This window comes from Ischnura elegans, chromosome X, assembly GCF_921293095.1.
Source record: "Ischnura elegans chromosome X, ioIscEleg1.1, whole genome shotgun sequence".
In the NCBI taxonomy this organism is placed as follows: Eukaryota; Metazoa; Arthropoda; class Insecta; order Odonata; family Coenagrionidae; genus Ischnura; species Ischnura elegans.
In genome coordinates, this window is record NC_060259.1 from 54,423,023 (window position 1) to 54,436,431 (window position 13,409).

General features: G+C 38.6%; 1 protein-coding gene across 4 annotated transcripts in view; it reads right to left on the reverse strand.

Annotated features, from left to right (window-relative positions):
- Positions 1 to 650: 650 nt before the first annotated feature.
- Positions 651 to 13,409, reverse strand: part of LOC124170673 (succinate--CoA ligase [GDP-forming] subunit beta, mitochondrial) — a 34,532-nt gene continuing 21,773 nt past the window's right edge. For all 4 annotated transcript variants that reach the window (XM_046549563.1, XM_046549560.1, XM_046549564.1 and 1 more), the window contains exons 8-10: positions 10,080 to 10,214; positions 9,838 to 9,966; positions 651 to 916 (exon numbers count right to left, since the gene is read on the reverse strand). In XM_046549563.1, coding sequence (XP_046405519.1) covers positions 807 to 916; positions 9,838 to 9,966; positions 10,080 to 10,214 — 374 coding nt within the window. In that variant the 3' untranslated portion in view covers positions 651 to 806. The remainder of the gene's footprint in view (positions 917 to 9,837; positions 9,967 to 10,079; positions 10,215 to 13,409) is intronic.

Below are 13,409 nucleotides of genomic sequence, written 5' to 3' on the forward strand. Positions count from 1 at the left end.
CACTCTCCAACGGGATCTTCATTGACACCCCCTACACTATATTTCCACCAGTCGCAATCATGATTCTCCACACTATATAGCCAAAATGGCGATGAAATACCTAATAGTTTGCAATCAATGCAGTTAAAATATTAAGCAATTCAGGCAGATTTTTTGACTTAGCTGTCAAAATTGAGAGGGAATTGAAACCACAAAAAACTCAACACAAATTGCTATCGTTAGTAACGATGCCTCTCGCTGCGAAAACCTACGTTCAAAACAAATTGCTATAGTCAATAGGTCTCCTTCGTATTAATAGTGGTTAAACTACATCAACCCCTTCGAAAGAGCACCAATAGATTAACAACAGTAAATAAGGGAAAAGTGGTAGAAATTAACAATGTACAGGTACCAAATATAGGTGCAGTCCAAACAGTGATGTTAGGTAGCAAAATAATGCACGTGACTTCACCACATCAATATTGTCTTACTCTAATCTTATTCCTTCCTCACGAAATATTCCCATGCCATGCTGCGAGCACACCGGATATTCTTTTCATAATGTGCTTTCTGTGCATCTTTGCCAGCCCATCTTCAAAAAATTTTTCCCAGAAAATAGTGAAAGTAACTGGTAATAATATCAAACTAAAACTTAAAATAAATACATTGACTCATAACGATAATGTTTATTTACCACAAAATGTCTATTGAGTTAACATAATTATTTCCCCCAATTCACAGAGTTAATTCATTTGGCAGTATTTAGGGGAATAAAATTGATGGTTTTAAATGCAAGAAAAAAATAAATGTCTTAGATATAAAGTAGGTCAGCTCAAAGCTCCCACAGCTTTCTTAGCAGCCTCATCAAGATTAGATGCAGACTGTATTGGGAGGCCAGATGAATTCAGAATCTTTTTCGCTTCAGTAACATTAGTACCTACAAGAGAGAATAACATTTTACTTCAACTGGCAAAGCAAATTGGTACATAATACAGTAGACTCTCAATAATACAAAGTTCATGAGACCAAAAACCAGAGATTCAAAATAAGAGCATTTCTTTTAGGAATCATTGCAAAAAAAACCCACTTTGCCAAAATTTCTCGTCAATTCTATCTCCCATACCTATAGACGTGCTGCAGAATAGCTTCACAGTCAAATGTATGATGTATGTAATTAAATTATGATCAAGTACATAAAAAAATAAGTAAATTACCGTATTCCTCTGAATATAGTCCCCCCCCTAATTTTGAGGCTTGAGTTTCGGGAAAAAATTTAAAAAATGGGTTTGAATATAGTCCCCCCCCTTAACTTTTATCACGGGCATTTTTGGAAAAAAAAGGGGCGACTATATTCAGACATAAACAGTAATTTGATTCTATCAAAAGAAGAATGAGGCTGAAAGTGGGCGAATGTCATTAATCCCAGCAGTTCCTCAATTCAAAGAAAATATCAAATAATATGTAACTGTTAGTGAAAGGTAGAACAATTGTATCTACCAGGGATAGCTCAAGATGTAAATTAAATTGATGAAAGATGGATCAGAAATAAAAATAATTTCTTATCATTTAAACAAAATTAAGCATTAATGGCGCACTCCAGAATTTTTTGCAACTAAAGAGGTGAATTCATTACAAAATAATGTTTTAAAATATTCTCGTTCAGCTTTGAAGTCATCTGATTGAAAACTGATCCTAGGGAAAACAATTTTCAACAGCCTAGCTCTTGCCCTCAAATTCATTCCACAGAATCTTATAAGTCCTCGACATACAAATACAATATGTTTTGAGAACTCGCTCGTAAGTTGATAAACCCATGCAAGTCGTCAAAAAGTGAGGCTATCCTGCAGAATGCAACACTGCATTACAATTTTATGTTAACCCGTTAACGCCTAGCGGTACCAAATGGTACCGGCTGGTAGAGCAGTGCTAAATGTAACTTTTTTTGTCATTCATCGTAATTTATTAGGGTTTTTGAGAGTTTTGAGTTGAATAGAATATTTTAAATAACATTTTTCCGAAAAGTTTGGTATTTTAAAGCCGTAATTAACGCATTTAGAGCCGTTTGAAATTTGTGAATTATCAACTAGCCCAAAAAAACGGAATTTTTAAACCAAGCATTTCGATTTTCTTAACTTACGCCTTATATACTGTTAATAAAGAGGTTTTATTATGAAATTATGGTTGTTATAACATGTACATCTCATGTAAAGTATGGTTATTTGATGTGAGCCTAATATTTGGGATGTAATGACGCAAAAAAATTTAACGCTACCACATGGTACCACTATAAGTGGTAACTTACCATAAGGCGTAATTATTAGTGGTAAAAGAATAAATGCTGCACTTAATGACTCCGAATTTCATTGATATTTAGATACATGATCACCACAAAAATCGCAGAAACTTTTTAATTCAGGCGTTACCGGGTTAACTCACAATTCTGATGAACTCATCAAACTGGGCATGCATGGCTGGGGCCAAAAAATTATTGCTGTCTGCAGGAAGGGAAAACAGGCAAACCTTAAACATTTCCTCACTTCACAACAGATTGATTTATATTTGATTCAGACTGCACCCAAAGTGCGTGTTCCTCTACACACCACCTCACATCAGCCAACTCAAAAGGCACCAAATTTGAAATTTTGGACACGCTTGAATTTTTCAAATTTTCCTACAACTAGAAGGTCATAAATCGAATGCTCGTCAGCAGAGAACTTACTGTACAGCCAATTTACGAGCAGTAATGAGTGGGTCACCATTATTCCACATAAATTACGCTTATTATATGATGAAGAAAGAATCATAATTGGCACTCTTGGGCAGAGTATGAGAGCTTAAACGTAGCCCAATGATTATGAGTGGCATTGTTTACATCCACCGAAATGCTATTGCTTATCTGTGGAACTTTACGAGTTCTTTTTGTAACCGCCAAGACCGGGACTGAGATTCATAATTTCATGGTAATGAAAATTTCATAATAATGATTCTTAAACTTTAGATTGGATTAATCTTTGTCGGGACCAGAAAATTTGCTTAGGAAAAACGAGAAGTTTGCAGAAAGGTTGTTTGTATTAACGAGTCTACAATATAACTGGTCTAGAAGAGAAATGGAAAGAGGTCAATTGCTTTGAAAATGGAGAGCGTCAAAGCGATATTGCGCAGAAGTTTTAACTCACAATGCCATATTCTGAATAAAGGCGAAGTGAAAACATCAGTGACCTCAGCCGCACCAACTTCAACCAAGCGGTCAAGACATACGTAAAGTTCATTGTGAATCTGTACAAAAAGACGAGGGTGGTAATCGCTCCGAGACATTTAGTGAAAGCTCCGATTGGTTCCAGAATTTTAAATGGCAAGCAGGTATTTTCAGTGCGGCAATATCAGGTGATTCTGCAAGTGTTGATAGCGCAGTCACCGCAACAGTTTCTGATGAACTCCAAGCTATTGTTGAAAGTGGATCCTTTCCCCGCAACTATGTACAGTGCAACCTCGGTAAAACGAGACCCCACGGGGCTCAAATAAACACTCGCTATAGCGAATTGTCGCTTTACCAGAGGTGGAGCAAATAATAGTCAATATACCTATTGCAAACAGTTATACAGGAACAGGAGTGGTGCGGCGACAGAGAAATTTATATCCGATAAACATAAGCATAAATCCAGACGAAGGGCGATGTTTTTTGCATCACTAAATTTCCTTACTTAAAAAACAAATAACTATTTAAACAATTTATAAGCGCCGTACTGAATAAAAATCATGCAAAGCATTCCTTGATCAATCATTATGCCAATGTACAACTGACGAAGCCATTTCTCCATGTACTTAATTAGTGCATTTACTTGATCATTCTATTATTTTGGTATTTTCCACTGAAAATTCAAAAAATAACTGATATAACTGTATTGCGGTTATTTAATGCCTCAAATAGTTCCATTGGTGCATGTTAATTGTTCCAGCACGTTAAGCGGCAGTCAAGTGAAATGACGTATTGCATTTCTTTCTGCAGACGAAAATGGTGGAAGGTTGTAAAACGATCCTGCCTTTGAAGACTTTTTCTATCATATAATGTAATTTCTTCATTATCTACGGCAAAAAGTTTGCTAAGCATTCAAAATGATGTGATTAAAATTGCAGTTGTTTAAAAAAGTCCCTCTTCGAGTGTTACGCTCGCGACGTATTTGAAATAATACACCGACAATGAGTTTACCACGGCACTGCAATAAAAACTAGAGATGGGTCGAATAGCAGATTTCTCGAATTCGAATATCGAATTCGAATATTAAATCATAGCTCGAATATTCGAATACCTCGAATTTCGAATACCTCGAATACTAAATGATGAATGCTGGAATGTTTGACTCGGTTGCCTATGCAGCAGGCAACACAAGATTTTGGGGAGTAATTTTGATTTCCTTAAAATGATTCGAACAGGAATTTAGCTGATTAATGAATAATTTAATTTTATGGAAACAATTGGGCATATAATTAATTCAACTAACATCGCTTTACCCCCACTCCTGCTGCCAAGTGCTAGCTGACAATCTGAGGCATTTTGCAAAATACAAGCTCTTTTCCACCGGATTTTCTTCAATTATTTTCAGTCCATCTTTGGGAGTTCTCACGAGATAAGAAGATGAATTGGAATTGCTATCAGGGAGATACCAAATATCCTGAGAAAATATCCCTTTGTCTGCAACTGTAACAATAAAGATTTATAACACCACTCATAAATTGTAACTTGATATATGTTTTCCGAAAAAAATCATGCATCAACTTTGGAGAAGCTCTGCTGCTCATATCAAGTCTCGCCAGAATGCCAAGTCTCCGTCCTATTTTGACATTTATTTACTCGCATAAAATGCTTAAATAAAGTCAGAAATGCATCGCGTTTGGTCTTGTTCTTTTTTAAATTACGCGCACATTACTAATATTTCAATCCAACAAAGGTGTAATATCAATTGCCGAAAGTCATTGTTAGACACCTTTTGGGCTAATAGGTGATTCATGCAGCAGTTGACCTCCAGAAACTGGAAACTTAGAAGCAGGTAGACTGAAAAAGGTCAGTGGGTGAGAAAAAGGGGGGGCCAAACACATTTATTTTGTTCTCGTGTAACTTGATTTTTTTTCGAAGCTAAGGTCTTCGTAATATGATCCCTGCGGGAGCTGTGACCTTTTTTTTATTTTGAAGAAGAGGAAAGCCTCAGAGGGGGGGCTAGTGCTGAATGGAGAGTGATACCGGACCTTGGGAAATGCGCTAATGTAAGTATCCCACGGTACTCATTCGGCAGTTGACCTCCAGAAATGGGGAACTTCGAAGCAGGTAGCCAGAAAAAGGTCAGTGGGTGAGAAAAGGGGGGAGGGCGTGAAACACGTTTTTATTGTTCTCGTAACTCCATATTTTTTTCGAAGCAGGGGTCTTCGTAATGCGATCCCTGCGCGAGCTGGGACCTTTTGTTTGATTTTGGAGAAGAGGAAAGCGTCAGAGTGGTTGAGGCGAGTGCTGAATGGAGGGGGATAGAGGATCGTGGGAAATGCCCTAAGGTTGCTATCCCACGGCACTGAGTTTCTCCTGGTGGGGGGAATCGGGGATTTTCGGATTTTTTCACCCGACTAATTTCGGTTCCCCTCGTCGAACACTTTTCACCGCTAAAATCCACGAATTTGATGCAATTCGTCAACTTGCGTAAAACGGCGCTGCGAGCACTAAATGACTACAGTTCTCTACATTTTTCCGAGTCACTACCAACGACGTGCGTGCGACAGTGTATGACGCGAAATTCAAAGTATTCGAGGTATTCGAGGCGGTACTTTTCGCATAACTATTCGAAATCTCGAATATCGAATACTTTCTAGTATTCGAGGTATTCGAGTATTCGCGGATACTATTCGCACATCTCTAATAAAAACGGACTGAATTAAAATTGGTAATGTAAGAAAAGATATTAACGTGATATTATTTCACGAAAAAATATCACGCTGGTATTATGCTGATGTCACTTAAATAAAACAATAGCAATATGCAAGAAACTGCGACAAATATAACCCACATGGGTAATATTTTCAGCAAAGAAACGGAAAGGCATACGCATCTGATGGACCCTAAGACCATAAAATCCAACGAGTTTGAATTTATTGATTTAAAATTCTCAATAATGACTGAGAAACATGAAAAAGGAATGCAGAATTTTTTAAATTAAATAAACTGAAAGCGCAGCATCAGCTCTTCACATATGCCATCTGTGGCGGCATCGAATGCATGCGACATGGCACCAAACGAGAGTCAGTTGTTCTGAGCCACCAGGCTCGGCCGCCCGAGCAGGGCTTAGGCCATGGCCACCTATAATACACTAGTATTATACACAGTCGTGACACACAATGTTAAAAAGTGTAGACAGCGTAGCGGACGACGCGGCTGGAGCCACTACAGCGCATTCTGCGGGCGTTTTCCGTAAACTAGCACCCTCCCCTACCGTGCCCCCTCCCCTACCGTGCCCCCTCCCCTCCAGTCCCCATTCCACTTTTATTCTTGCTTTGCGTGTTGCATACGGTAGGGATACTATGCGGGATATCATTTAAATAAAATCACAACATGTGCAAAGCAAATGCCCATTTATTTTATAAAAGTTCACATAAAAAGTCACTCACCTGCCAAATACAATGATTTGAATTAGTAAATAAATAAACACTATACACAGGATGGCGAAAGCCTGACAAGAATCTCTCCATGCCTCACTTGTGTACGCATAAGTCCTCGTACCCACACACACACAGCGAACTATAATTCCTCAGTGTCATCACAAATTACGGGATAAGAACACCACAAAGAAAATTCCTTTACCAGTGGCCACTTCACTGCACTGAATATGAGATTGTTGAAAAACAGAAATTGGTAAGCAAAATCAAGATCACTATACAAGCGTTAATGGGCTGAATATACGTGACTTTTCGAAAATATAACGTTGTCAACCACTTCACACACCACACGCAGGCTTGAAAACTTGATGTAGAGAGAATTAAGTTAAAATAGAATCAACAACTACATACAAACAACGCCTAAAACCGTACATCGCGATAACACAAGATCTAACCGGTCCACAGTAAGTAGATGTTTTCCTAACGATCAAAACTTTCGAAATGAGGAGACGAAATTTCATAGGCCGATTCATGATTGGTCGATGGGTGAGACAGAGGAAGCACACATATTTCATATTTCCTATTTATTATTAAAGATACCAACTGAGTTACATTACACAAGTTATGAAATAATTTTTTACGCAATAATATTTATTAATCAAAACTATCTTGTTAAACGATAGCGTTAGTTCAAGAAAACGCCCGTCAAGCTGTTGTGTCGCACGCTGTCAACAGTTCGCCCGCCTTGTGCCTAAGCATGGCCAGTACGACTCCAACCACTGACGCGAATAGTTCACCATTGTGAATAGTACATTGTGATCGTGACTATTACTTGTAACCGCAAAAGAGAATAAATACGTCCATCCGGACAATTCACGCTGAGTATCATTGTATCGTACACCCTACACTATCGCTAAAGCGCACTACCTACCTCTAGAAGCATCATTGCAAGAAATACCTCGTACTGCAAGGGTTTTGTCAGGGAGTAGGTTGTAAAAGATTTCAGTTTCGTCAATGTTATACCACGCAGGGAATACTTCTTAAGATACTTAGGATCGGAGTGTTTTCTTCCATGACTTCGGGTCAACACCGCAGGCATCACCAGCAATTATGACGGGAGATAACGCTATGGTGCTTTGAATCAGTTTAAGCAACATTCCTAACTCTTGACGTTCTCGATTCGCAATTTATCCCTGAAATACTCTGCGTTAGGCTTAGGCATAGCCACTTTCTCTGAAGTTCTCACAGATTGAAGTGGGCAAAACCACCTGAACAAAGCTTCTTCTAACTCTTCATGGTCTGCATTCCTTGGGCGTTTATGCTTTTTTACTGCGAAGAGCGAATAGGAAGATAAATTAATTACGCCACCCTCATATTACTCTATTATTTTCTTGCTTAGACGTGTTAGGTGTTTTTTGGCCATGGTGTCTGCCATCAAATCCTTTCTATTCACGCAACACACGGACGTGCGAGTATCTGCCCACTGCTTTCTGCCGCCCGAGGAACGAAAGAAGACCAAGCATTCGCGAATGTTAAATCCACAATATTTTCACTATAATGAACTACTTATTTATCGAACGTCAGTTTACTCCATGAATTTGAGACTGTGCACTCCATGTTAACTTCATTTCTAACAGATCGCAAGAAATTACATAGATTAGGGACTCTTGGTGAAGGTTCTCCGGCGATGGAAACTCTCGCTATGGCGAGTGCCAGCACCTGAAGGGCCTTGTAAAAACGAATTTTTTTAACATGCTTATTATAGGGTCAATTGACGGTGCATCGGCTATCCCTCGTAATAGCGGGGGTCTCGCAATAGCCCGTACTCGCTTTAACGAGGTTCCACTGTAGTTTTTAGTGTTGACAAGATGATATTGAATTGGAAAAGAATGCATTCTCGTTCATTCATTTTCAGGGAAGGAAAACCTAGTTCATGTTTCAAGGCATTTAAAGACTGTTTCACGTAGCTGCTAGTACCTCAGGGAACTTCAAATTAAAATGATTTATCATTCATAAACTCCGCTACCTATGAAATGGCATTCAAAGTAGCATTTGCCTGTCATTTTGATGAGCGACTAAAGGGCCTGGGTGACACAATAATTGTTTTTAGACTGGTTTGAAAAATCGTCAACTGCCGGCAATGCATTACGAACCCTTGAGATAGCAGATGTTAGCCCACCTGCACGACAGGAGGGAATTTCAAAAGCACGTATGAATGTTTTTTTAACGCGAATAAAAGTCCTTGAATGCGTGCCTTCTATCTTGATAGATATTTTAAACAATAAATATTTAAATAAATATGGTTTTCTAAGGCTACTTATGGGAATATATATGGTTTAGAGGAATTTCGATACCCAACACCTACGCTACCAGGAATGCATGCCTAACGCATGCCCAATGTTAAAACCCTCTCGTATAACACAAATTCGTATCGTGCAAAGACCCCAAGGAACGCATCCCTTACGCTATACGAGGCATGGGTGTAGTCTATAATCATGAAAATTTCCTATTTTATACCTGACACTTTTCTTATTTCAAATATCTTTTATTGCCTTCCATCGCAGGGTCTTGAAAAATATGAAATTGGCATAATATTTTTATAACACTTTAGAAGAGGTTGAAAATACATATAAAATATATCTAGCCATGAGACAACTTAGTTACATATAAGACTCATTTAGAATGCCTTCAAGAAAAGTCGGATTTTCTACAAGGCAAAAAGGCCTTTCATGATGGGGAACAGCTTTCACTATATTAAAAGCAGGACTGCATTATAAGCAGGTTTGTTATACGTGGGATCCACAATAATTCCTAAGCAGCAAAAAACTTAACACCACTTCTGGGTCCTTTCTTACTGAAGGCAAAAATAAGGCAGTGGGCATGCCAACGTTTATGGCCTAGGGACGGGGCTCAGTTGCATTGTCCTCTCCACCTCAACTCCGAACTAACAAAATTTTTGTCGGCGGGATGTTGTCCTTTTTTTTTTAAGGAGTACATCCATAAACTGATGGTATACCAAAAACTGTGCTGCCTGAAAAGCCCCAATGGAATGTGCTAATATATACACTATTTTTTCTGTTGTGACCTTACATGGGCACAAATTTCAATTTTGGCACCAAAACTTGATTAACTGGCACTTGTGACCCCTATGAACTTTTCTGTAAAACCATTAGAGTCCATATTGTAAAAATGACACCAAAAAATTTTAGACAAAAATACACTCACCTTCCAAACGCACAACCAAAGGAATTTCGAGCTTCATATCTTTGCATGCAGCTACAATTCCATTTGCAATAGTTGCACAGTTCACAATTCCTCCAAATACATTTACAAGTATGGCTTTGACATTTTTGTCTAGAAAAAATACATCATTGCATGAAACATAGGAGCACAGTGCAAGAAATAATAACTCAATAAGTATATGCAGTAGCAAAAGATGATTTCAGAGTAAACAAAATTATCATTACCAGAATTCAATAAACTAAATGCTTGATACACCTGCTCCTCTTTCACTCCTCCACCAACATCCAAAAAGTTTGCAGGAGAACCCCCATAGAGATTGATTATGTCCATTGTTGCCATTGCCAGACCAGCTCCATTTACTTTGAAAAGAAAATAAAAAAGTAAAGTCAGTGATCCATATTACATATTTTATACCACAGAAGAGCTCTGTATTTCTGTGGTAATGGAGGAAGAATCCCAATTGAATAATAGAAAAGACAATAAATAGAACATATGGGTTCTTATACATTATCATTTTTCAAACAGTTTTGATCATTGTTCAAGGTCCATGCTTTATTATATCCTACGAAACACTCCCTTATTTCCATAAAATTTCAATACATATTGGCCAATTGTACTTTGACTTAATTTAAAATAGAGGCTAGAATTATTATAATAATGTCTGCCAATCAAATATGCATTAACCAGACTCAAATTCCCACAATATGAATCGGTGAATCATAATCTCACACATGCATTACATCCCTTGCTCCTATAACTATCAATGACAGTTGCTTAGAATTAGGTGTTTTAAGCCATGACCACATTTTGTTACACTAATTATTACCTGTGGCTCGGTTGAATTAAAATACGTGGATATATGTATTACAGTAGAGCCTCACTTATGAAACTTTCAGCAGAGAACCAAAAAAAGTGTCATAAGTGAGGAAGTTTCATTCATGAGGTTTTTCGGTATTTAGCATGAAATCCTTTTCAACAGGGGCCGGTTTGTTTCCAGGATGTAATTACTAATTTGGAGGCAAGAAATTGAAGCCTAATAATCTTATTTACTCACAAGCAACACCACAGATGTGTTACTTTAATAGAAACATAACTTTGCATTCCTGAACAACAAATTACCCACGGTTAAATGTCCTGGTCGAATTGCTAGCATTTCTGGCACCAAGCTGCAAGGCTATCATACAGGAGAAATTTCGGAATGGTGATACAAAATGTTCACAGAGAAGCCAATTTTCGAAAAAGTTGGCTCATTAACAGCAGTTTTCAGGAAATTTTTTTTTTACCACATAGAGGCAAACCCAAGATTGGAGATTGAAGAAATGAGATGCCCGAGGAAAGTCATCCAAATTATCCCCATAATTAGGGAGCAAAATTTCACCAGTGCATCCTGAAGGATTTACACCCTATGGGCCCAGGTTCAAGTCCTGGCAGAGGCAGAAACTTTTCTGAGATGGCTGTATCCCTGCTTGAGAGTAGTGTGGAGGGAAATTCCAGTGCAACACACTGTCCGGTATATAGGATGTTAAGCCCTGGTTAAGCCTATCAATACAACCTGGCTAATTCCAACCAAGGGTTTCTCTATCCTCCCTCCCTCACCTCATGGCAAAAATGACCCCAGCTGTCGGTTACCTCCCTTTAAATACCATACCATAGATAATACGGAGCTCACAGCACCCGGCAGTGGCATAATTATTTTCTCAGCTGAAGTGTTACTCAATATGAGGAAATAAAAATGCTTTCTTCATAATATATATACAGCGAACCATACATATGCAATTCAGCAGCAAAAAGCCAAGCCAGGAATTCAGATAACGGAGCTTAGATGGCTCAGCTGCAGTAGACTCTCGTTATTACGAAGTTTACGAGACAGAAAAAAACCGGAGGTTTGTAATAACGAAGTTTGTATGAACATTTCTTTCAGGATCATCGAAAAAAAACATACGTTGTCAAAATTTCGTATCTCTTCAATCTCCCGTATTTATTATCTTCAGAGTCAAGTGTATAATATACGCGATTAAATTACGTGCAAGTCCTTGATATACGAAAAGCATGCATCCCGAGACCTTACTCATAAGTTGATAAACCCATACGAGGCATCGAGGAGAGTATTTATCCTGCAGAATGCAACACTGCAACACTTTCCTACGTTAACTCACGATTGTGACAAACTGATCTAGCTAGCAACGTAGCCGGAGCCGATCTAGATAGCAACGTAGCCGGAGCCGAAAAACATCGATGGAAGGAAAGAATGGGCAAAACCCTGAACAGTTCCTGACTTCACACCGTATTAAATGATTCTTTGCTCAGATTATGCCCAAAGTGCGAGTTCTTCTATGCCACGTCATGTCACATCGGCAAACTCCAAAGGTGCCAAATTTGAAATTCCGGGCGTGCTTGAATTTTTCGAATGCTCGTACCTCTGAGAGATCGTAAATCTAGTGTGTGTTGGAAGAGGACTAACTGTACATCCAAGTTAAGGTAGAATAGCGTCATACTGCCAAGTGAAATTCAAGCAATTGCTGTATAACAGGTTAGGAAAAACAAGAAAATTGCCTGTCTAAGGAGGTTTTGGGTGCACCCTATTGGGTGCACGAAGAAAATTAAAAGCCACTTTAGAGACCATATTTACTGAAATACGAGCTGATGAATATAATTTTTTCAATCATTTTCTCAGTGTCAATTTCACTATCCATGACGAATAGACGCACTCGCACTGTTAAGTCCTAGCTCGCTCTAATTCTACTGACAAATTTGCTTGGTCCGCATCAGCCATCTGCGTTCATGTGCAAGCACCAACCCGTCTCTGTGGCCCGTACGCGTGGCCCCCGTTTTCCAATACAGTAGACTCTCGTTACTACGAACAACGTTATTACGAATTTCTCGTTATTACGAAGCAAATTGCTCGGAGGGGCCACGCGGATGGCTCCTTCGCGTGTGGACAGTCCGCACAAGTGTAAGCTTCCATTAACATCAATGGAACCTAATCGGCACGCGTTGTGCGGACTGTCAGAGTCCATGTGAAACGGGCCTGAAAGAAGATAACTTAAAGGTAGATCAATAATTATAATGTAGCATAGTTAATATCCCCCTAAATGTATTTGCTTTTTTGCGGAACTTCATAATGAAGTTCATTTTGTAACTGCCAGTACCGGGACTGAAGTTCGTAATTTCGTAAAAATAAAAATTTCGTAATAACGTTTCTTTAACTATAGATTGGATAGGCCTTTTCATCGAGACCAACTGTTTGCTTCGTAATAACGAGTCTACTGCATTGGAGCACCAGTTTCTGAGCATTCGATATGGTGAATATGCAGTTCCTCAAAATTCGTAAGGAAGAAATAAATCCAACTAGTGGATTGTGGTAACCAGAATACTGTGGTAACATGCACCCAAGAAAAACAAAGGAATCGACAAAGATTGAACTAGAAATGCGATGAAACCTAGCATTTCATTAATGCAAACATACATTCCGACTATACCAGAGCTTAACTCTACATAGGCCTCACAGTCATAGCAAACAGTAATCGAATTCAATAAATTTTCTCTTCAGAAGT